This window comes from Cynocephalus volans, chromosome 2, assembly GCF_027409185.1.
Source record: "Cynocephalus volans isolate mCynVol1 chromosome 2, mCynVol1.pri, whole genome shotgun sequence".
NCBI classification, from domain to species: Eukaryota; Metazoa; Chordata; class Mammalia; order Dermoptera; family Cynocephalidae; genus Cynocephalus; species Cynocephalus volans.
Genome location: NC_084461.1, coordinates 61,045,686 through 61,072,442, shown reverse-complemented (window position 1 = coordinate 61,072,442; position 26,757 = coordinate 61,045,686). Strand labels below are relative to the sequence as shown.

Here is a 26,757-nt window from a genome sequence, read left to right as displayed (position 1 = left end):
TACAGGCCAGACAGACAACTCCCCACCCCCCACCCCCAAAAAAACAGAAAAAGAAAAAAAACTTTCAGTTTTGCTGTAGACTGGATGCCCCCCAACTTCATTGAAGCTTAAATCCCCACTTGGACAGTGTAAAGAGAGTAAGAAATCCTACCATGGTAATTGAAAGGTGGGGCCTCGAAAAGATGATTAAATTGTACACACTATGATGAATGGATTGAAAATGGTGGTCATGGACGTGGTTCTGAGGGTTTTAAAAAGAGAGTGAATGAAGGGGTTAGTCTCTGCTCTGCCATTTTCTGCAGTGTGAGACCCCTGGGTCACTGCTGTCACCACCAGATATGTTCCTTGGACTTTGGACTTCCCAGCCTCAGAAACTGTAAGCAATAAATTTTGTTTTCTTTATAAATTACCCAGTTCTGTGTATTTTGTTATAAGCAACAGAAATGGACTAATACAGGTTTTCAGAGCTTTTGGGATTCAGAATTACAGTTAAGGGACCGTGGACATTATGTCCAGTCTAGATTACTTGACTCCTCCAAAAGTGCCCACTTGATGTCTCCACTTAGGTATCGCATATGAAAAAAGAACGTATTTAAAATTGAACATCTGATCCCCTTCCCACTTGTCAAGCTAACAGCTCATCTCCTTCCCATTTGTCTCTGTCCACATAGACTTATAAGCCAAAACCTGGAAGTGATCTTCATCTCCCTCAGAATTCTTCTACTCACCCCACCCTTGCCATCTCAATACATTCACTTTGCTCCTTCTCTAAACTATTACATTGGCCCTCATCCTTCTCACCTGACTACTATATGGCCTTCCAAACTGGACTAATGATTCTCCTTTGGCTGTACTATAATCCATTCTTCACAAAACTGCCAGAACTATCCTTTAAAATGCAGATCAGATCATGTCACATCCCTGACCAAAACCCTCAGGTAGCTTCCAGCTGCTCTTAGAAGAAAACCTAAATCCTTACTAAAACATGGTCCTTACCTATCTTTTTGACCTCGTTTCTTACCATCATCTCCCATTATTCAGTTTTGGTAAGCATTTTTTACTTTCTAGAATGTTAACAGCTCTTTTACACTTCTAAACCTTCATACCACCTATGGTCCCCAAAGCCTGGAACACTCTTGCTCTATTAGTCTCTTACTTCATTCCTCAAGACTCAGTTTTAAATGTCACCTTTCAAAAAAGGCCTTTCTTCACTCCCTAATTCAAATTAGATCATTCCTATTATTCTATCTCATGGAAGCCTACTCTTTTTCCTTGTAACACTTATAATAATTTATAACTTTATATATAAGCATGTATTTAATGTCTACCTCTCTCCTCTATACTGTAAACTCCACCTAGAGCAGGGAGGTATTTGTCTTATCTACATATATACTGTAAACACCCAGCATCTAACACAGTGCCCACAATATAGGAGATAAAGGTGAATGCACGCATGCACACATACAAGCATGCAGGCCTTTCGGTTTCTGAGATGTGAGTCACCACTTCAAGTAAGAAGACAAAAAGAAGATACAGAGTCCACCAAAGAATCAGATTCATAAAGTCCTCCTTTCATAGTTAGTGAGTGCCCATTAAGAGCTGGGAACTATTTTAAATGGTGAAGATATAGCAGTAAAGAAAACAAATCAACCCTTCCTCCCACAGAACTTACGTTTTAGTGGGGGAAGACAGACAATAAAAAATATGGGTAGAAGAGCCAGTGTGCTTTACTATGCTTCTAGACCCAATGACTAAGAACATTCCACCAGCCTCAGTACCAGAGTAAAAATGATGTATAACAGAGCTGTAGCCAACCCATGATGAACACGCAACATGAGAAAGAAATAAACCCTGATTTTATAAGCCACCGAGATTTCTGGGTCCTCTGTCACCTCAGCATATCTAATCTGCCCTGATAAAGGAAATAAAATTCATGGTATGTTAGATGATAATATTCATAGGTGTTAAGGAGGAAAATAAAACAAGAAAGAGGACAAGAAGGAAGGGGGTGGAAATGTGAGGTATGACTCATGTAAGGCACCACCTTAAATTAGGTCTTTAATTAAGGCTCTAGGAACATCAAATCAGATATAATTTATCCCAAGCTTATGGAAGACAGACATTTTTTGTCTGTCGTCCCCCACTAAAATGTAAGTTCTATGAGAGCAAGGTCTTTTGATGTTTTGTTTACTGCTGTATCCTCAGCAACAAGTCACTTACAGTTTACTTCTAAAGCAGAAGTAAATTTTAACATCCACACACAAGGCCAAATCAGCACTGTCTTCATCATCTACCATTGCTCCCATTTTCCCCAATTATTTTAAAATAATTTCTTATAATCTATCTGAATAATTCCTTATGATATTATAACTATTTCATCTTCATCTGCAATCTCCAAAACAAGATTTGTATTTCTTAAATAGCATTATTAAAGCACTAAGATTGTGCATTTTAAAATTTCTAACACTAACAAATTACATGACAAAAAAACCTATCAATCAGTATACACAAATATAAATTTTCTGTTTGTAATTTAAAGCCTTAAAAATACCAACCTGAGCTGTTTCTGTCATTTTCTGTTCAAAATCAGCTTTTGCTAATGCATATTTTTCCACGTAGAGTTTATAGGTATCTGTGGCTTTCTTAGATTTAACAGCTGCCTGTAACAAAACAAAAAATCATTTTTAACTGTGCATTGACCTTTTTTCTTTCCTAATGTAAGTTAATATGAATAACAAATTAAAATACATTTTAAGAGTTCAATGGCAGATAATTAACTTTAATACTTGTTGTCCAGCCCTCCTTAGTAATTTTTTTTTGTTATTGTCAGGCAATAATTCGGGAATTAAACATTGATTCTCCTTTCTGTCTGATGAAACGTGCCTTGAAAAGTATAAATACTCTCATTTTATAACCCGGAGTAAGATTGTATAACCACATTATAATGGTATAGTGTTGCTAAGAATATGTTAATACACTGTGGGAAAGAAATTTCCTGACAATGTACAAATTTGTAACAATACCATCAGAAAGTGCTTGACATTCCTTTCTATACCTGTGATTCTTCCTTCCTCCCCCTCCAACATATATATATTCCATGTAATGTCTGACTGAAGGCTATAAACCTAGCTCGAAAGTTAAGATTGGTTGTCCTTGATGTTTCTCAGTTTCCATTATGCTCCAGTAAATCTAGATATTGTTTTTAATCTGTGCCTATGTTTTCCAAGATTTCTATCCTAAAAAAAACTGTTATTGGTTTTCAAGATGGCAGTGGCTGCGGCGGTTGGTGCGGAGTAGCTGAGGTGGAAAAGGCGGCCACTGGGCCTCAGGCAGCCGGGAAACTTGTGGACCTTCCTCTTGCCATCTCTTAAGGGAGGACCGCTGCTGCTGGCCGGTCGTGGGGGGTGACTGCCACTTTGCCCCCGGCAGGAGAGGCTGCCTCATTTACAGGCAACAGCTTTGAAGTGTGGAGCAGGAAAAGAACTGTTTCTTAGCTGCAAAAGCGAGTCTCTAAACAGGGAACACGGGGCCAGGGCTGCTATGGATGCAGACAGGATCCTGGAGGCCAGGGCCGCGCTGAAGGCGGCCAGCTGCCCTATTCAGGATTCGAGGTTTCAGGACGGCATTAAAGAAGATTCCTGGGAGCGCCCGAGCCGTGCCGCGACTGAACAGCCCGAGGCGGCAGCGGCCGAGAACGGGAAAGGCGGCAAACCAGAGACAGAGAGTGAGCACCCGACCTGGCACAGCACTGTGAGTGACCCCTGGACCAGCCCTGTTCGGGGGGGATTACGCCCACCCGGCTCCCGCCTGCATCACCAGGCCACTCACCGCCCCGTGGCTGCCTCCATTTTCCCAGGTGCGGGCAACTCCGCCCGGCTCGGCCGTCACTGAGCCTTCCCACTTGCTTGGCCTGGCGCGGGGCTTTCCGGAGCCTGCGGGCCGGCCTCCCCTCCGACTCCCTCCACGGTTCTCTGGCGGGGCTGGTGGCGGGGGGCGTCCCTGGCCAGTGTCAGGAGGGCAAGGAAGTACTGGCGGGCCAACTGTCACTCCACCACACCCTGGACTCCGGCCCGGTAAACTTCCTGTTACTGGGAGGCAGATACCATCTCTGCGGCCACCAGTTCGGAAAAAAGCCTAACCAATTTCTGGTTGGGAATAGTGTGGTAGGAGAGTTCCCAGGTCCACTTGAACCTGCCGGAGAGCAGGCTGCAGGTGGGCACTAGATTCGGTCTATGCCGGGGGGATACAAAGGTGAACAAGACCCGAGAAAGATCTACACAGTGCTACAAAGGCACCCAGAGAGACCGGTCGTCTGTGTCTAGCAGAAACCTGGTAGACTTCCTGGGCGAGGCGGTGCCGAGCAGGGTCTTGAAGGCCCAGCTGATAGAAGAGGGGCGCAGAAGACACGCCCCAGCCCAGCACAGTGCGCACAGAGTGAGGAGACGTGCGACCTGGGAGGCGGAGACTCGACAGAAACCACACACCCGGTGGGGTCGCCACTGCACGATCCAACAGCCTGGGCCAGAGCACACGGAACAGGGAGAAGTCCTGCACAGGAAGTGAAAGCTCAACAGAGATCACACACCCTGTGGTACGTGATCCACCAGCCCAGCAGAGTCCAAGCTGACCAGAAAGGTGGCTACCTGGAAAGGCCCAAGACCCGAGGCAACCACACACACAAGGCACTAGAGGCCAACTGAGCAGTCACGGAGGGAGCCATACGAAATTGGCAACCACAGCAACATCCTAGTTAGTCATTAGTCTCAAACCGGTGGACTGTGAAACCCCCTGCCACAATGAATAAACACCAAAAAAAAGATACCAGAAATACAAAAAATCAAGAAAGTACACCACCAAAAGTTAATAAATTTCAAACTCTAGATCCTATAGAACAAGAAGCCACTGAAATAACTGACAAGGAATTTCGAGTGATAATTCTAAAGAAACTGAATGAGATACAAGAAAACTCAGCTAGACATCATGATGAAATGAACAAAAGTATACAGGATCTGAAAGAGGAAGTGTACAAGGAAATCAATGTCCTGAAAAAAAATGTAACAGAACTTGCTGAACTGAAGAAGTTATTCAGCGAAATAAAAAACACAATGGAGAGTTTAACTAGCAGGCTTGTCGAAGTTGAAGAGAGAACCTCTGAACTTGAAGATGGGCTGTTTGAAATAACACAAGCAGACAAAAAGAAAGAAAAAAGAATCAAGGACATTGAAGAAAATCTGAGAGAGATATCAGACAACCTCAAGCGCTCAAATATCTGAGTCATGGGTATTCCAGAAGGGGAGGAAAATGGAGATTCCATTGAAAACATATTCAACAAAATAGTGGGAGAAAACTTCCCAGGTATAGGAAAAATCACAGATCTCCAGATCCAGGAAGCTCAACGAACTCCAAACGTATTCAACCCAAAAAGGCCTTCTCCAAGACATGTCATAGTAAAATTGGCAAAACTCAGAGACAAACAGAGAATCTTAAAAACTGCAAGAGAGAAGCGTCAAATCACCTATAAGGGAGCCCCAATCAGGCTAACATCAGACTTCTCATCACAAACCCTAAAAGCTAGAAAGGAATGGGATGATATATTCAAAATACTAAAAGACAGAGATTGCCAGTCAAGAATGCTCTACCCTGCAAGGCTATCCTTCTGAAATGAAGGGCAATTAGTATATTTCTCAGACAAACAAAAACTGCGGGAGTTCACTACCACACAACCACCCTTACAAGAAATCCTCAAGGGAGTACTGGGTTTGGTTCCTGAAAAATAACTACCACTGCCATAAAAACCTAAGAAAAATCAATACCCACTAGTATAATAAAAATGGCATCCATGAAGAGAAAACAAGCAAACAAAAACACTATCTACAACCTAAGGAACCAACAAACACAGAAACCAAACAGTAAATCAGAAAGCAAGGAACAAAAGACACCTAAGACAACCAAACAACCAATAAAATGCTAGGAATAAATCAACACCTTTCAATAACAACTCTTAATGTAAAAGGCTTAAATTCCCCAATTAAAAGACACAGACTGGCTGACTGGATCAAAAAGGAGGACCCAACTATATGCTGCCTACAAGAGACCCACCTCACCCATAAAGATTCACACAGACTAAGAGTGAAAGGATGGAAAAAGACTTACCATGCAAACAGAAAAGAAAAACGAGCTGGAGTAGCTATTCTTATATCTGACAAAATAGACTTTAAACTAAAAACCATAAAAAGAGACAATGAGGGACACTACTTAATGATAAAAGGACTGATCCATCAAGAAGACATAACAATCATAAATATGTACGCACCCAATGTTGGAGCAGCCAGATTTATAAAACAAATGCTATTAGACCTAAAGAAGGAAATAGACACTAATACCATAATAGCAGGGGACCTGAACACCCCACTGTCAAGATTAGACAGATCATTTAGGCAAAGAATCAGTAGAGAAACACAAGATCTAAACAAGACTCTAGACCAATTGGAATTGGCAGATATCTACAGAACATTCCACCCAACAACCTCAGAATATTCATTCATCTCAGCAGCACATGCATCATTCTCCAGGATAGATCACATATTAGGTCACAAATCAAGTCTCAATAAATTCAAAAAAATTGGAATTATCCCATGTATCTTCTCAGACCACAATGGACTAAAACTAGAAATTAATAACAAACGAAACTCTGGAAACTATACAAACACATGGAAATTAAACAGCATTCTACTTAATGACATATGGGTTCAAGAAGAAATCAAGCAGGAAATCAAAAAATTTATTGAAACTAATGAAAACAATGATACATCATACCAAAACCTGTGGGATACTGCAAAAGCAGTATTGAGGGGGAAATTTATTGCATTAAATGCTCACTTCAGAAGAATGGAAAGATGGCAAGTGAACAACCTAACACTTCACCTTAAAGATCTAGAAAAACAAGAACAATCCAAACCTAAAGTTAGCAGACGGAAAGAAATCATTAAGATCAGAGCAGAACTGAATGAAATTGAAAACCAAAAAACAATTCAAAATATCAACGAATCAAAAAGTTGGTATTTTGAAAAGATAAATAAAATTGACAAACCATTAGCATGGCTAACAAAAAAAAAGAAGAGAGAAGACTCAAATAACAAAAATTAGAAATGAAAAAGGAGATATTACAACTGATTCATCTGAAATACAAGGAATCATTCGAGACTACTATAAACAACTATACGCCAACAAGTTTGAAAATCTGGAGGAAATGGATAAATTTCTGGACACACACAAGCTCCCAAAACTGAACCATGAAGACGTAGAAAATTTGAACAGACCAATAACAATAAAGGAGATTGAAGCTGTTATCAGAAGGCTCCCAACAAAGAAAAGCCCAGGACCAGATGGATTCAGAGCAGAATTTTACCAAACATTCAAAGAGGAATTGACACCAATTCTTTACAAACTATTCCAAAAGATTGAAACGGACGCAAATCTCCCAAACTCATTCTATGAAGCAAACATCATCCTGATACCAAAACCAGGTAAAGATAGAACCAAAAAAGAAAACTACAGGCCAATATCCTTGATGAATATAGATGCAAAAATCCTCACTAAAATACTAGCTAACAGAATACAGCAACACATACGTAAAATTATTCACCACGATCAAGTGGGATTCATCCCAGGGATGCAAGGTTGGTTCAACATACGCAAATCAATAAATGTGATACACCATATTAATAAACTCAAACACAAGGACCATATGATCATCTCTATAGATGCTGAAAAAGCATTTGATAAAGTTCAGCACTCATTCATGACAAAGACCCTCTATAAGTTAGGTATACAGGGAAAATATCTCAACATAATTAAAGCCATATATGCCAAACCCACTGCCAATATCATCCTGAATGGGGAAAACCTGAAAGCTTTTCCTTTAAGAACAGGAACTAGACAAGGATGCCCACTCTCACCACTCCTATTCAACATAGTGTTGGAAGTACTAGCCAGAGCAATCAGAAAAGAGAAGGAAATAAAGGGCATCCAGATTGGAAAAGAGGAAGTCAAACTGTCCCTGTTTGCAGATGACATGATTCTATATATCGAACAGCCTAAAACCTCTACAAAAAAACTGTTGGAATTGATAAATGATTTCAGCACAGTAGCAGGATACAAAATCAACACACAAAAATCAGTAGCATTTCTTTTCTCCAATAGTGAACATGCAGAACGAGAAATCAAGAAAGCCTGCCCATTTACAATAGCCACCAAAAAAATAAAATACTTAGGAATTGAGTTAACCAAGGAGGTGAAAAATCTCTATAATGAGAACTACAAACCACTGCTGAGAGAAATTAGAGAGGATACAAGAAGATGGAAAGATATCCCATGCTCTTGGATTGTAAGAATCAACATAGTGAAAAAGTCCATACTACCCAAAGTGATATACAAATTCAATGCAATCCCCATCAAAATTCCAAAGACATTTTTCTCAGAAATGGAAAAAACTATCCAGACATTTATATGGAACCATAAAAGACCACGCATAGCCAAAGCAATGCTGAGCAAAAAAAATAAAGCTGGAGGCATAACACTACCTGACTTTAAGCTATACTACAAAGCTATAATAACCAAAACAGTATGGTACTGGCATAAAAACAGACACACTGATCAATGGAATAGAATAGAGAATCCAGAAATCAACCCACACACTTACTTCCATCTGATCTTTGACAAAGGCACCAAGCCTATTCACTGGGGAAGGGACTCCTCTTCAGCAAATGGTGCTGGGATAACTGGATATCCATATGCAGGAGAATGAAACTAGATCCATACCTCTCACCGTATACTAAAATCAACTCAAAATGGATTAAGGATTTAAATATACACCTTGAAACAATAAAACTTCTTAAAGAAAACATAGGAGAAACACTTCAGGAAATAGGACTGGGCACAGACTTCATGAATACGACCCCAAAAGCACGGGCAACCAAAGGAAAAATAAACAAATGGGATTATATCAAACTAAGAAGCTTCTGCACAGCAAAAGAAACAATTAACAGAGTTAAAAGACAACCAACAGAGTGGGAGAAAATATTTGCAAAATATACATCTGACAAAGGATTAATATCCAGAATATATAAGGAACTCAAACAACTTTACAAGAAAAAAACAAGCAACCCAATTAAAAAATGGGCAAAAGAGCTAAGTAGGCATTTCTCTAAGGAAGATATACAAATGGCCAACAGACATATGAAAAAATGCTCAACATCACTCAGCATCCGGGAAATCCAAATCAAAACCACATTGAGATACCATCTAACCCCAGTTAGGATGGCTAAAATCCAAAAGACTCTGAACGATAAAGGCTGGTGAGGTTGCGGAGAAAAAGGAACTCTCATACATTGTTGGTGGGACTGCAAAATGGTGCAGCCTCTATGGAAAGTGGTATGGAGGTTCCTCAAACAATTGCAGATAGATCTACCATACGACCCAGCTATCCCACTGTTGGGAATATACCCAGAGGAATGGAAATCATCAAGTCGAAGGTATACCTGTTCCCCAATGTTCATCGCAGCACTCTTTACAATAGCCAAGAGTTGGAACCAGCCCAAATGTCCATCATCAGATGAGTGGATACGGAAAATGTGGTACATCTACACAATGGAATACTACTCAGCTATAAAAACGAATGAAATACTGCCATTTGCAACAACATGGATGGACCTTGAGAGAATTATATTAAGTGAAACAAGTCAGGCACAGAAAGAGAAATACCACATGTTCTCACTGATTGGTGGGAGCTAAAAATTAATATATAAATTCACACACACACACACACACACACACACACACACACACACACACACACAAACCAGGGGGGCGGGGGAGATATAACAACCACAACTACTTGAAGTTGATACGACAAGCAAACAGAAAGGACATTGTTGGGGGGGAGGGGAGGAGGGAGAAGGGAGGGAGGTTTTGGTGATGGGGAGCAATAATCAGCCACAATGTATATCGACAAAATAAAACTTAAAAAACAAACAAACAAACAAAAAAACTGTTATTGTAATAGGACAGTTCTAGTTTTATTAAAGTTACTTACTCAATAAAAACTTAAAAATAACTTTAAGTATTAGGCAGTAAAGAACAAGAATAATAAGTTGCACAGGGATCTTTTCCTCAAAGACTTCATTAAAGAAGTAAAACCTAAACAATAACACTTGGAAACTGGTTCAAAGTAACAAAGCCACAGAAGTCTAGATAAATTCTAGGTAAGATAGACAATTCAGTGAAGAAAAAGATTATGTACAGACATGTGGTTATAAAGAAACCTGACTATTCTCAATCGACTAGTCAATTTGGACACAGGAAGATGGGGTGGTGAGGTTGGAGTAAATGAGTTTAAAGATCAAAGGAAGATAAGCCATAAGATTTCAAGATATAAAGAGCTCCATTTTCTTGATGAGGTAAGAGATGGTCTGCTATGAGTTAGGAACAGTAGGGTAGGGTTGGGAGCTTAATGAGAATAAAAAAAAAGTTTCAAACCATGGTTGTAGAGGATGCCACAGGTAATTACTAGATGAATGAAAGTATTGCTAAGAGCCACTGAGGGCCAATCAAAGCTGGGAAATAGGGAACTGTACAGACCTGATCAGTACCAATATGTAATTATTTCTAGAAGTGATCAGGAGACTAAGAACAAGAACTGAAAACAGAAAATTGTGTTTACCCAGAGGTTCGGAATCAGAAAGAGCTGCATACAATCCTACTCTCTAAGCGAGCTATTCTGTGCTCTCTCTAGAATATAACTATATGCATTATATTAAGAATATATGCTATATGCTTCCCTGCCTTCTTAAAGAACATAGGTAGCCACTTTACACATAGTGTAAACAAAACCGGTTTTGGATCCAGAAAAAATGTATTCAAATTCTGGCTCTACCCATGTTACAGGTAGAGTTCATGAAGGCGGGATAAGCCATGGCGAGAAGAAGAAGGGACGGACCTCTAACCATTTTTGGCCCTGGCCCTGCAGCCCAGTCAGGTGGGAAGACACTGTAGCACATGGAACAGGAACCAGCGAAATCCACAGCTGAGCCTTTGTGTGAAGTTGCCTGAAGTCTGCAGGAGAGAAGAGGGCCTTGGAGTGCACAATACCAGCCCCCAAGCCAGTGAGACCACAGACAGGGTTCTTGTGGACACACACAAGAATGAGGGGCCACACCCAACTGAAGAAAGGAGCTACCCAGAGGCCGGTGAATCATCATGAGGGACCCCCACAAGGCCTGCCCCAAAGGAAGCATTTGGATTGCAGAGGAACACCCACCAGGGCCCACCAGGGGAAAACTGGGGGGCACTGTGGACAGCTCATCTGCCTTCCAATCCGCACAGGCCCACTTAATGGAGACTGATCAGGGCAACAGAACTGCAGGGGTGCAGTTTGTTGAAAAGATTCAGTCTTGGGCCAGAATTTCCACACAGCCTAGGTGTGTCTGACCTCACAAGACCTGGAAGTGATTAAAAGGCCAACAATTAAGATCTGATCTGCACAAAAAGCCTTTCCCAGAGAATCATCAGCATCCTGGTACAGGAAGCTCAGAGGTTACCAATCAAATTCAATCCAAGGAGGAACAACCCAAGGTACATCATAATCAAATTATCAAAAACAAAAGACAAAGAATACTGAAAGCAGCAAGAGAAAAGAAACATAACATTCAACAGAGCCCCAACACATCTCTTGGTAGATTTCTCAGTAAAAACCCTATAGCCAGAAGAGAATGGGATGTTATATTCAGAGAACTGAAGGAAAAAGGCTGTCAGCCAAGAAACTAACCTTCAAAAATAAAGGAGAAATAAAATCTTTCCAGACAAACAAAAGCTCAGGGAATTAATCAACACTAGACCTGCCTTGCAAGAAATGCTAAAGGGAGTTCTTCAATCTGAAAGATGATGATGCTAAGGAGTAGCAAGAAAACATTCAAAGGTATATAACTCACTAGTAAAGTAAGTACACAGACAACCTCAGAATACTCCAGTGTTGTAAGGGTGGTGAATAAAGTGCTTACACCCTTAGTATGAAGGCTAAAGGACAAACCCAACAAGAAGGTGACATATATACAACAACCTTACAAGAGACAGGCAATATTAAATTATTGGTACATATACACAATGGAATACTATTCAGCTATAAAAAAATCTAAATAATTAATTTATATTAAATATTTTTCTGGTTTGTATTAAAGACTCAGAATCATTTAAGTAAAATCTCTAGTAACCATATAGTTTTCAAGTGGTCACTACATATGAAGTACTATTGTTAAATCCATTGGGGTTCACAAAAAAGAATAGAAAGCATATTTAACCCAGCAGTGCTTTAACCCTGTGGAAAGTTTCAACTAACTTAAACATAGGCATGTGCATTAGTGACACAGGAACCATACCAACTTACTGTTTGGCATATCGGTAATAGTATGTACTATAAGTAAATTGCTCCTATGGTTTGCATTTTTTAAATTAATAATTTTATTTTGAAGTACAGTCAGCTTCACATTATATTTGCTCCTATCCTTTTCAATTTTTGGAAAAATTTAAATATCACATAGACAAATGTAGCCTCATGTTCATCTCAATCCCACTCCTTTCACCTTCTCTTACTTCCTCCTCAAAGGTAATTTCCATCATGTGCTTAGTATTTACTTCCCCCATGTGTGTCCCTAATACATATCTACTTAACAGTATTTTTTTAACAGAGAATTAGAGGTTATATAAAAGGCATCAAATTACACATATTCTTCTGAAACTGTTTTTCTTGTTCAACATTATACTTTTTAGATTTACCCATGTTAATACATGACATTCTAGCTTATTCCTTTTTGTACCTGTGTTACAGAAATTTTAGAGCACACAAAAGAAATTAGAGCACACAAAAGAAATGTAATAGACTCCATGAACCCATCACCTGGCTTCAAGATTCCATCTATTCTTCCCTCTCCAACTTTTGTTTTGCTAGAGTATTTAAAATCTCAGATCTATCATTTTCACCCTATTTAGTTCTTTTACTTGAACTAAATTATGTACCATTATATGAAACATTCTCATATTGCTGAACAGTCTTACATAATAAGATTTTTTTTCCAATTTGATAATCAACCTATATTACAGAAGTCTAATTCATTTACATGTATTATGATTATTGGTATAGTTGGATTTATTTCAACTTATTTTGGGTTTTCTATTTACCATTCTTTTCCTTTATTTCCTCCTTCCTCTCTCCTGATTAATATAAATTTTAAAATCCTCTTCTTTTTGCTGATTTAGAAGACTTTAGATTATACGTCTATACTTTTAGTAGTTATACTCAACATACATACAGGTTGAGCACCCTTAATCTGAAAATCTGAGATTTGAAATGCTGCAAAATCCAAAACTTTTTGAGCACTGAGATGACACTCAAAGGAAATGCTCACTGGAACACTTCAGATTTTGGATTTTCAAATTAGGGATGCGCTCAATCAGTAAGTATAATGCAAACATTCCAAAATCCAAAAAAATCCAAAATCCAAAACACTTCTGATCCCACCGCATTTTGAAAAAGGGATACTCAACCTCTACTTAATGACTAAATCTGATATGCTATTAATTGTAAGGCACACCGTGATCTTGTGAACCACTAAAATGGAAAAATGCTTTCAACTAAGTCATAAAACAATACTTTCTTATCAAGAGTAATTTTTATTTTACGCTTATTGAAAGAGCTATTTTTGACTTACAGGTAGATATTTATTCTTATCACTCTTGTGCAATATCACTTTTGTGTGATACAGAATAAAAAGGAAAGCAAAATGAATTTAGATACTTATTCCAAAATCTTATTCATATTCAGATTTGACCCTTCTCAATTACTTTCCAATTTAGAGATCACTGAATTGTTTTTTCCCACATATTACCCTAAATATCACCAAGAGCATTTCTGACACAGCATTTCTTAAAAGTGCTCCACTGTTATCTCCAGATTTTCTTCCAAGCACTTGCTCTTAACAGAAGGTGTTAACAAAAGGTTTCCAGACTACAATCAGAACTATTGCTTCTTCAAATGGTCTGTTAACCGAAACATCAAAGCACTGCAGCTGTCCATTCAGACAACCGAGTTAGCTCAGGCAATGAAATTAAATCATAAATGCCACCTTATCAACAATGATTAAATGATACCACCAATTTAAGATGCATTCTGATTTCAGAGATGTGAGGTAAAACAAATACTTACTAGCTTTTAATATTCTCTTTTTCTCTGGTGTCTAGGTCTGAATTTACCTTTACTTAACCTGCTTAATAACTACAACATACTTTCGATCTGAGGACTCTTGAATTTCTCCAATTTTGAGCTGTTAACTCTTTAAATATTACTTACGCACCATTCCCTCCTTTTTTTTTCTTTGTGAAATTCATATTAGATAAATGTTGGCAACCTTTATTTTTCTGTACTATGCTGTGGGTGAGGTCTCTCATTACTATCTTCCAAATTCACTCTTTGACTATATCAAATCTGAGTTTCTTTTCTTTATAAATTTACATTTTATCGAGAGTGAATTCTTATTCCAATTATTACATGTATTGATTGTCTGTCTTAGTATTAGGTTTCTTAGCTGTGTTCTAGAATTTTGGTTGTTTGCTCATTCCAAATGGGAGGTTTTTGTTTTTTGTCCCCTATTCTCTTCTCTCTCTCCCTCCATCAGTACTGCTGAACAACTCCATAAAATAAAATGTAAAAGGTACCTCCTAGAACTGCCTTATATTTTATCCTTTATGTTCCACCCATCCCCACCTAGCAGTTTTCAGGTTATCTCTTGCCAGCCCTCTAAGGCCCCAATTTAGCATCAGTCTTATAAAGGTCGTTTTTAATGACTTCCCTGCAAGTATACTGGGGATATGGCCACAACAGTCATGAATTGGTTCCCAGGCTTAATCTCTGGTCAGGATTGTGTCTCTGTACACTGTGTCCCTAAACTCCAACTTCCAACAAGGCTTTAGCCCTAGGAAGCAGTCCAAGAGACTTCTTTTATCTCTACCTATAGTTTCAGGCAGTAAGCCAGGTTCTTTGTGCCTCATCTCAAGAGGAGAACATTTGGTCCCCTTTGCCACAAAAGAGCCAAATTCCACTGACTACCTTAGGATTTGAGTCCAACAAGCCTTCATAATGAATCTCTCCATGCCACCTTGGATTCTAGTCCACAGAGATAATATTATTCTTTTTGGACCCTGTTATTTTGTTTTGTTTTCCCTTTTTATATTTTATTCATAACTGCTGTGTCTGAAACAGAGGGTGTTTTCAAACCATAAACTTACTGTACCTCATCTTTTCCCCAATTTTTATTTATTGTACAAACATTAAAAGAAATATATTGCTCCAAATTCCATTAACCATTTTGATTTTTCCACATTCTCTTTTATTTTTTGCCCATGTATATATATAATCGTACTACAATATAGGTAGAATTTGATTTTCTTTTTTTACTAGATATTTCAAATTTTTTACAAAGTTTTCAAAATTATCACTCCCTATGGCTCATTCCCAAATGACATACCCCACATCAAACAAGTGAATGGTCAGTTTAAAGTGTTTTGAAAGGAGGAAAAAAATCTACTTTTAATTAAAATATAAGTAGGGGAAAGGGTTGTGGTTTACCACAATACTACACAAATGTGCTCAAAGTCAACAATAAATCAGTCACAACATACACTTAAAACTTATCTTCAAGTATCTCCACCTTTCTAAATATACCAAAATCTTTACCTCTTTGTTAAATCTTATACCAAGCAGTATCTCCTCAATTATCTTACTATAAAAATATCCTGCAGATGTGTCACGAACATAAAAAAAAAATTACCCTTTTTTATGTGTCTACTAATCTATTTACCACAGACAACATATATTACAAATCTATTGTGTTACTTAGGTAAATCACTGACACCATTAGGAGCTGTGTCTTTATCTTTAAGATGAGATTATTCTTGAGTATCTGAAGATTAAATGCAGTCTTGTATGTCAAAGTGCTTTGGACCATAGAGGTATTATTTTTACCTTTTCTATTTCTCTTTGTGTCGCTCCTTCTTTTTTCAAACGCTCCTGTTCTACACACTTGGCATTGTAATTTTCCTTGGATTTCTGGAGGGCCTGAGTTATGCTCTGAATGGTTTGAACAGCTTCCAGAGTTCCTGCAACTTCTTCTTTAGTCTGTTTGAGATGAAATGATTCATTAAAATGATTGAACTGTAAAGCACTCAATATCTGATCAATCACTCCTCTAACAGGAAAAAAATTATACCTTTTTATGAGATTTTACTTGTTCTTCCCCATACTTCTGAACTTCCTTTATTAATTCTTGTAATTTTCTAACAAGATCCAAGTGACAATTTGCTAATTTCTCTGTAGATGTCTTGAACACATCCCACACTGGTGCAAATGTTCTAAGGAGGAAAAAAAAAAAAAAACCATAGGAATAATTTACTAAGAGAAAAAAAATTCTAAGGTTTGAAGATGGAAACAATAGAAATGATAATTCTGTTTCAGCAATTTTATTTAAGCAAAAGATGAAATTAAAATAAATAATGAATAAAATAATTGACAGACTGATCTTGACTTTTTGATCCTTGGTTACTTACTTAAAATATTTTTGGACCACAGGTACACAAAAATGGGTTAATTATATATTGCTCCAAATTCCATCAACTGTTTTGATTTTTCCACATTCTCTTCCATTTTTTTGCCCATGTATATACAAAATCGTACTACAACATAGGCAGAATTTGTTTTTTCTTTTTTCAATAGATATTTCAAATTTTTTACAAAGCTTCCAAAATTATCATTCCCAAATGAGATACACCACATCAAACAAGTGAATGGTCAATTTAAAGTTCTTTGAAAGGGGGAAAAAAATCTACTTTCAATTAAAATATGAGTAGGGGAAAGGGTTGTAGTTTACTACAATGCTACATAAATGGGCTCAAAGTCAACTACACAAAGTAGGTAAGATGGGAGTGTCCCCTTACTTTACTGAAGGATTTTTTTACACTACAAGGAGTTAAACACAAGATTTCTTTAAATATAGGTTTCTTAAAGGAATTGCAAATATTCAAGTTTTAAAACTTTGATATATATAACTTTTTTCTGGTAAACTACTACATATTATGACATACATTAATAAACACTAAAAAAAAACAAAAATCCAAAATATGTTTAAATGCAACTAAATATAGAAAGACAAAATTCAATTTCTTGCTAAAATATGCAACAGTAAACAAAAACATTATTATTTAGGATATGAATGATCTTAAGAGATGACACTCACACAAAAAGCAATATACCACCTATTATTTATGAAAAACACACCTTCCAAAAACAGGAATGTTTCAGTAACTTTGTTGTCAGGAAACACAGTTGAAGTCAATCCATGTTCCTTCTATTTCCTACCTGGAAACTAAGATTAGGGTAGAATTTTCTACAGTAAACCAAGGTCAATTGGTAAAAGCTAGCTTTTGTTATTCCAGTTAACTTTCTAGCCCCTCTAGTGTGGTCCATAAAGAACAAATTATGTTTAGAAGAAGCTTATAAAAATGGAGCCTCTAGAAATAGAAGGGTGTCAGAAAAGTGAGAAGAGAGATAAGAAGAAAGACTAAAGTTATAGACAAGGGAGGAGAGAGAGGAAGAAATTGAAGGGCAAATGGGAATTGAAAAAGGTGGTAGCTCCACAGCCTTCCCAGCCACACTGTACAGGGCTGCAGACAGTCCTCCTAGCTGTGGACTATCAGAACATACATAATGGACAGTGTCACTACCCTGAGGATGAACTGAGATTCCAACTCCTCTTTGCTGAGGCCACAAAGTAGTAAGATTTTTATTTAAACTCATTCAACCACACTACAGAATACTTATATAAAATAGTCATTCTTAACCAGTTTATTAGAAAAATTAATATCTACACAAAAGTTTGCATAAAATTTTAGGCGATTCGGAAATTCATCAGAATCCCAGATACAGAGGAATCTTTTACTAAATACCATGGTAGAAATCTTTTAAAATGTTAGACTAATTATTTCAACATCTTAGCTAAAATATAAACTTTCCCCAATTTTAGATAATTAAATCAGATTAAGCATTTCTTCCTGAGTTATTATAGTTCAAATTATACAATTATTCTTTCCATAGTTCTTGTGGCTATAAGCACAACTCATTTTAAATATATTCTTATAATTAATTTTCATTTTTCAAGAAATTTCTTCAATACAATATTTTAAAAGGAAGATTTAATGGTAGTCTATAAAAATCACAGGAGATATTTTTAATGCATTTTAACCATTTCAATGAAGTTTATCTTAACTGAGTTTCCAAAAGATCAATGTCAAACTACAACAGAATTTAAATGAACTTACAGACAACTAAAATCAATACTTTGCACATGCATAATATAACATTTATAATCTCAAACACACATTACCGAATGACTGTAGTTTAATAAAAGGGAAAATAAGTTTCTTTTACTCTGACTGCATTAACTGATTCAGAAAGTTCAATTATACAAAGGTACTTCAAAAAGTTTGGGGAAAAATAAAATTAAAAGATAATACAAATCTTTCCACAAACTTTTTAAAGTACCCTCACATTTTCTATCAAGTCAAGAATGTATTCACATAAGACAGACACATGTTAAATAAGCACATAATATATTACTATACTTATAAACGACTACATCCTCAGTGAGAACGTAATAATCTCAAGGACTTTGCCTATACAAGCACTGAAAAAGAGGAAATTAACTCACCCAAGCTGTGAATAATTGCTTGCAGATTTCGCTAGTTTTGTCATTGACCTGGAATATGCCTCTTCTATTGTAGCTCTGTTAAATCAAATTTCCATATTATAATATTTCTTGTTCAGGGACCAAAAACATAGCAAAATACAATTAAAAATGCAGAAATAGGAAGAAACCTCAAATTACATGTCAAAAATAAGTAGGTGTGGAGTAATAAGTTTCTGGCCTATCTTTAAATGCCCTTTGTGCACATCTGCTTTTAAAAACTAGTCTGGTATAAAACTACAGCAATTTATATCACAAAATATTTTAATAAAGTCAATACTCTTTTTATCTTTAATACCAATGGTTATCTGAATAGGAAGTACAAGAGTGCTGCCTCTTATATTCGTTTTCTTTTTCTATAAACTAATTCACTGTAAGAAGTCATTTGTATTTAATACTTCCTTAGTATATTTAACATAGTTTTTTGGGGTTTTTTTGAAGGCTGACTGGTATGGGGATCTGAACCCTTGACTTTGGTCTTATAAGGCCATGCTCTAACCAAGTGAGCTAATTGGTCAGCCTCCATAGTTTCATTGGTATTCAACACTGCAATGTGTGTTTAACAGAACAAGAGACTGGTAGTTATTTGCACAAAACTAAATATGAATAATCAGCAAGTCTGAGATCCTGAACTTCAGGGCTTAACTTATTTTGTGACTAGATAGAAAATAACAACAAATAAGTATTCCACAGTAGAATATTGTGTTTTATATAACTACTATTTAGCATATAAAATTTTAAGCTTAAAAAAAAACAAAAACAACCAAAGCCATTAATTATGGAATTAAAAGAACACAAATTATCCTATAGACACATAAACTATAAATACAAAATATGAGGTTGCCTGGGGCTTCTTCATACTACAAAACTGGGCTGTCTAGTTAGATCAGTTGGTTAGAGCGCCAATTTGCAACACCAAAGTTAAGGGTTTAGTTCCCTGTGCCAGCCAGCTGCCAAAAAAAACCTACAAAATTTAAGTTATAGTTTTATATTTCCCATAATTACCCTGGCACTTCTCAATATGAGTTACCCTATCCTTAACAGTGGAACATTCTACAACCACCACTGTCCTTTCATCTACTTTGACAGGTTCAACTAACTTTCTGCTTGTAATGTCCAAATCCAGATCTCCACACTGCTCTTGCACCAAACCATCTGTTCAGTATCTACCGGCCCCAATTGTAAATATACTTAGATATCTGAATCACCTCAAATTCAGAATATCCAAACTAAGCTCATCTCCAAACTCTTCCCCAACTCCGTCCCCACAAAATTAGCTCTCTAACTAAAAGAAAATATGAACAGTAACTACCTCTTACTGATAGCATTTTGACTTTTTTCTGCTCTTTTAAACTTATCTGTATTTTAGAAACAATACTATATCATAAGAGTAATACTTTGATTATCTAAAAAAAGGCAATAAAGAAATATTAATATCTCAGCAAATAAATTTAACAGCAAGAAAAAGTAGTTCAATTTCCAGTAATAGTGAATAAGATTATTAATACAAAACCTTCCATTGAGGAAAACTAGAAAAATGTTAAGAGGTGGGGATTGACTAAAAAGCTTCAAAGGGGCCGAGCATGTGGCACACTCGGGAGAGTGCGGTGCTGGGAGCGCAGCAACGCTCCCGCTGCGGGTTCGGATCCTATATGGGAATGGCCGGTGCACTCACTGGCTGAGTGCCGGTCACGAAAAAGACAAAAAAAAAAAAAAGCTTCAAAGAACTTAAGACATAGTAAAGAATCAGTATACCAAGATCCAAGAGAAGGATATCCAAAGAAGAAATAAAGGTATATGTGGCAGCTGTTCCCTTGGGGGCATCTAGAAGAGGCAGCTGAGAAACTGAGAAATGGAACAGAGCTTTTCACAGCCTCACAGGGCAAGAGAAACAGAACTTAAGAGTTCAGGTCTACCAAAAGTGGGGAGCATGGGCAATCCTGTTCCTTTTAAGTTGAGACCAAAAGGCAACACTGCACAAACAAGGATGAACCCTATGTAGGCAAGCCCTCATAGGAACTGCAAACCAGATCTTTTCAAACCGTGACATTGAATACTATATAGACATCTTACATACATTCATAAAACCACCAGGCACATAAGGAAACAAGACAACATGAACAAAATCAGCAGGAACAAATTAGCAGGATTCCAAATATTAAGATAAAGTTTAGACTTTATGAGTTTACATATTATATTCAAGGAGATAATAGATTAGATTAAGAATTCCAGTAGAGAACTGGGTATATACCCAAAGGAAATGAAATCAATATATCAAAAAGACACCCATACTACCATGTTCATTGCAGCACTACTCACAACAGCCAAGAGATGGAATTAACCTAAATGTCCATCAACGGATAAATGGATTAAAAAACTGTGGTGTGTGTGTGTGTGACTACTCAGCTATTTAAAAAAATGATATCCTATCATTTGCAGTAGCATGGATGGAACCAGAAACCATCAAAGTAAAGTAAAGTAAGTCAGGCACAAAGAAACAAATACCCCATGATATTGCTCATATTTGTTATCTTAAAAAAAAAAAAAAGTGGTTCTCATAGAAGTAGGGAGAAGAATAATGGTAACCAGAGGCGGGAGGGAGTGGGGAGAAGGAGGAAAAATGATGGACTAATGGGTACAAACCTATGTATGCTATGTACCCTAAGTGAATCATTATGCAGTATATGCATGTACTGAAACAATACATACTGTACCCCACGAACATGTACAAATAAATGTTAAAATACACATATAAATAAAAATTTCTTTAAAAAGAAAGATTAAAAAAACCCAAAAACTTCAGTAAAGAATTGGAAATCACTTAAAAGCAGTGGAGGAAAGCACACCAAATTTGAAAACAATGCAAATTATAGATCTGAAAAATACAATAACCAAAATTAATATCTCAGTGGTTGGGGTTTAACAGTAGATTTGATCCACTGTAGTGAGAATTAGTTAACTGGAAGGTAGATAAGAATCTATTCCAGATTAAAGCTCAGAAAAACAAAAAATGGAAAACAGAGAAGACATACAAAGGACAAAGCAAGGAAGAGAGAAGGGTCAGAAGAAATATTTGAAGAAATAATGATGGAGAATTTCCTAAAACTGACAAAAGATATCAAGCCACAGATCCAAGTAGCCTAACAAACCTTAGGAGGATAAAAGAAAAAAATATTTATACCTAACCACATCATAGTAAAACTGCAGAAAAATCAAAGACAAAAAGAAAATCTTAAAAACAGACAAACCCTTCCCACTACCAAACATTACCTTTGCAGAAACAATAACTAGACTGACAGCTAACACCTCAACAGTAGATGATGGAATGATCTTCAAATAATTTAAAAACAAAAACAAAAACCTACCAATTAGAATTCTATGCCTAGCAAAAATATAAATGAAAGTAAACCACTAATGAAATAATGGATCTAGGTGATAATTAGCAATGGCCACTAACATCACAAAACAGATATAACTAGACATTATATGCCTCCAATGGAAGTACACAATACAATCTATGAAGTATTCTTTTCAAAATACTGAACGGAGTTTTACTAAGTTGCTAAATTTAAATGATCATTCACAGGAAATACAGGGGTAAAAAAAAAAAAGGCTAAATAAAACAATGGATATGGAATTTGCATATTCTAGCATATGGGACACTTGGTAGAACAAATAATCTGGTTTCTTCAACAATAAAAAGAAAAGTAAGGGAAGTATGGGGAACCTATAGATTAAGAGACTCAAAAAACTTATCAATCAAGTGTAATGTATAGGTCTTGCTGCAAACTTGATTAGAAGAAATCTACATTTGTATGCAAATGCATGCATGTGTATTTGCATGTGTGTGTATATACACACCTGTGTGACAACTAAGGAAAACTGAGCACTGACCAGATATTTGATAATATTCAGGAATTAATGCTATACTTTTAGATAGGATAACACATCACTGTTATTTTTTTTAAAAGCCCTTAATTTCTACAGATACATCTGAAATGCTAAGGTATAAAATGTAATGTTTCTGAATCTGATATTTGCTACATGATTACTCAACAGCAGTAGCATGGAAAAGATGAAACAAGAATGGCCATGATTTATTAAATGTTGAAGCTAGGTGATTGCTACACAGAAGTTCATTATACCAAACTCAAAACTTCTGTATAAGTTTTGTATATGTTTGAAATTGTCAATAATAAAAAGGATTTTTTTAATGAAGATAAATTAAAGATCGGACTAACAAAAATTGAGAATTTATCACCAAGCAAATCCACATCAAATGAAAATTTAAAAGATGTTTTTAAAGCAGAAGAAAAATGATCCAAGATAGAATATCAGAGGAAAAGTGAATAATTTTAATAAACCTAAATAATGATTATACAAAAAATATTAAGAATATAGAATAACTTCTGGTCAAGATGGCGGAACAGATGGTTCCCAGCATCACTCTCTCCCACAAATCAACCAATTTACAACTTTAAAAAGCAACTGCAGCCAAGTTGGGGCTGCTAGAGCTCAGGGGAAAAGGAGGAGAGACCTACAGAGTACATCAATGAGGTCATGATGAGAGAAAGAAAGAACCGTTCTGACTGTTTTGAATCCTGGCCACTTCTAGGCTGGAACTGCTGAGCACACAGAGCAGAAGCGGCAAAAGCCACAGCTGTGCCCTTCAGATGAAGTTGCTTGGAGGTAGCAGGAGGGAAAAGGGCCTTGGTGGCCCCCAGGCCAACAAGACCACTAAGAGGGTTCCCGTGGACCCACATAGCAGCGAGGAGCCACAACAACTGAAAAAAAGGAGCCACTCAGAGGCTGGTGAGTCATTGTAAGGGACCGGAGCATGGCCCATCCCATGGGAAGTGTTGGAGCATGGGCAGTTGGGCAGACGGGCCCACACAAGGAACACCAGGGAATAGCAAGGACAGATGATCTGCCCCCCCAATCAGCATAGGACCACTCAGAGGAGACTGGTCAGGAATACCGAATTGCATGAGGTGCAGTTTTATGAAAAGACTCACGCCCAGAGTGGAGTTTCTACACAACCTAGGTGCACTGGATCTAACTAGACCCAGAAGTACCTGTAAAGTCAACCATTAAAACCTGAGCTGCACAAAAAGCCTTCCCTTGGGAATCAGCAGCAAAGCAGCAATTTAGCTGAACCACAGAGCTCAAATACTGGTCCCACAGGAAGTTCCTCCAAGAAGCAAAGGACAACAAATTAGTTCCAGTGTAGAGTTTAAGTAGTGGGAACAGCAAATAACCCAACACATAACTGAAAGAAAAAACAAAGTACCCACAACCATAACAAAGTCTGATATCAACTAGGAAAGGTCTCATTTCACCAAAGAACAACTATAACACCTAGAATGACCAGAAGTCCCTGGGCTACCAAACCAGAAAGGAGGAAAGGCCAGGGACTTCAGCCATGCCCCCCAACACCCACAACCGGTCCCCAGGGTGGGGGCAGAGGGCCACGGCCACACACCCCCAACACTGCAACCACCCCAACGATGACCACTGAGCTGCTGAAGGAAGCGCCCTGGGCTCTCCCTAGCCAGGGTGATGGGGGGCCAAGGGCCTCAGCCACAGCCCCCCAACCCGTGCAACCACCCCACTGATGACCACTGAGCCACAGCAAGAATGGCCCTGGATTCCCAAACCACAGTGGGGGGGGGTTGGGGTGAGGGATTCTGCCACACTCTCCTGACATCTGCACCCATCCTGGCAATGACCAAGCCACCACTGGAAGCCCCTTGGTCTCCCCTGTGGGAATGAGGGGGATGCCACAGGCCTCAATCCTACCCCTCCTCCTTCCTCCTTCTTCTATACCATTTCCTTCCCCTTTCCCAACTCCCTCTCCCTCCTAACTGCTCTGCAACAACTTCATAGAATGTAAAAATAATATTAATTTTAAAAAAAGAATATAGAAGAATAAAATATATGACAAACATACTAACTGAATTACATAATAGAAAATATTTTTTAAATTATCATTAGCTTTATTAATTTTGCAGAGCAGCCAGAGAATTGCTTTAAACAAGACTGGCAAAACTGTTAAAATCTGTTGAAACTGTCTTATAGTTCATTACTAGGAGGTTTATAATATTTTCTCTATTTTTGGACTAAGTTTGAAATTTTCTGTAATAAAGTTAAAAAAATATAGAAGAATGGCATGTAAGTATATATTTCCATAATAAAGAGTTTTTGAAAAATGGAAAATATTTTATTTCCATAGTAAAAAGTTAAACACACACACTAATGGCATATAAGGCATATAAATAAGTCAGAGGTGGTAGTGTTCTAATGTTCACGTGTTTTCAGAAAGAGGGTAAAAGTACCAATTATCATTAGCTATTAATAGGACAAGGAAGAATGTTGTAATCTCTAGGATAATCAAATAGTAGAGGAGTGTATTATTTCTAAGCTAATAAACAATAGAAAACAGAATTTTTTAAACAGGCCAAAAGAAGGCAAGAAAAATGAGTAACAAATATAAAACATGTAAGCCAAATAAAAAACAAATACTAAAATAATACAGGTGTTGGCAAATTACAGCTCCATTGGTCAAATTTGGCCCATCACTTGTTTTCATATATAAAGTTTTATTAGAACAAAGCCATGCTCATTTATTTACTTGTTGGCTTGGCTGCTCTTGCACTAAAACAGCAGAGATGAATAGCTGCAACAGAGACCCAATAGACAACAAAGCCTAAAATATTTACTTTCTGGACCTTTATAGAAAAAGTATGACAACCCCTGAAATAGCATATTTGAACCCAAATATATTAGCAATTATACTACTAAATGCTCCAAATTATGAGATAAAGATTGTCAAAATGGCTTTAATAATAAGAGAGAAACACATCTAAACCACAAGGACACAATTATACCTGAGGCTTTAATAACAACAAAGTAGTCTTCAAAGAAAAAAACATGTTGGAGATATGAAAGGACCCTTCATAATGATAAAAAGTTCAACTCACCTGGAAGATGTAATAGTTCTAAATCTGTAGCCACCTACTAACATGGCCTCAAAAATATAAGGCAAAAATTGACACAACTACATGAATAAACAGACAAAAATCACAATCAAAATGAGAGATTGTTAATACAACTCTCTCAGTAACCAACAAAGCAAGCAGTATAAAAAAACAAAAACCAGTAGGCAATACACTACAGTTGAACAGCAGAATTAACAAACTTGCCCTAATGAATACATATAAAACTCCATAGCCAACAAATGCAAAATACTGTCTTTTTAGGCACATAACAGAGTATTTACCAAAACATACTCTCTTCTGGGTCATAAACCAAGCATCAAAAAATTGCAAAACACTGTAATTATACAGAGTATGTCCTCTGACCACAATGCAATTAAGCTTAAAATCAATGGCCAAAATATAACTTTAAAAATCAGCACATAGTTGGAAATTAAGAAATATTCTTCTAAATAGACCCACTGGGGCAAGGAAAAAACCACAGTTAAAGTTAAAATATATTTAAAATAAATATAATGAAAATCCTATTTCTCAAAAGTAGTGGGTTGCAGCAAAAGCAATGCTTTTGGGAGAAATTTATACACTTAAGTGAATATCAGAAAAGAAAAAAGGTTGAAGATCCTTAAGTATCCATCTCAAAAAGTTAGAAAAGAACAGCAAATTGAACAAAAAGTCAAAGAAAATAAGGAACAAAAGTTGATAAAATAGAAAACACTTATAGAAAAGAAGATTAACAAAGCCAATAGTTGGTTCTTTGTAAAAGCTATTAAAACCAATAAATGCCAAATAAGACTGATCATGAAAAAAGGAGAGAAAGCACATACAACCAATGTCAGGAACAAAAAGTGGGACATTAGCACAGATGCTGCAGACATTTTAAAAGTTTGTTAAAGAATATTAAGAATAACTTTTTGATAATA

General features: G+C 37.0%; 1 protein-coding gene across 1 annotated transcript in view; it reads right to left on the bottom strand.

The window, feature by feature from the left end:
- Nucleotides 1-26,757, bottom strand: part of FCHO2 (FCH and mu domain containing endocytic adaptor 2) — a 127,868-nt gene that overhangs the window by 76,735 nt on the left and 24,376 nt on the right. The window contains 4 exon segments of the mRNA XM_063087601.1: nt 2,556-2,660; nt 16,070-16,222; nt 16,314-16,455; nt 18,807-18,881. Of these exon segments, the coding sequence (XP_062943671.1) occupies nt 2,556-2,660; nt 16,070-16,222; nt 16,314-16,455; nt 18,807-18,881 (475 nt within the window).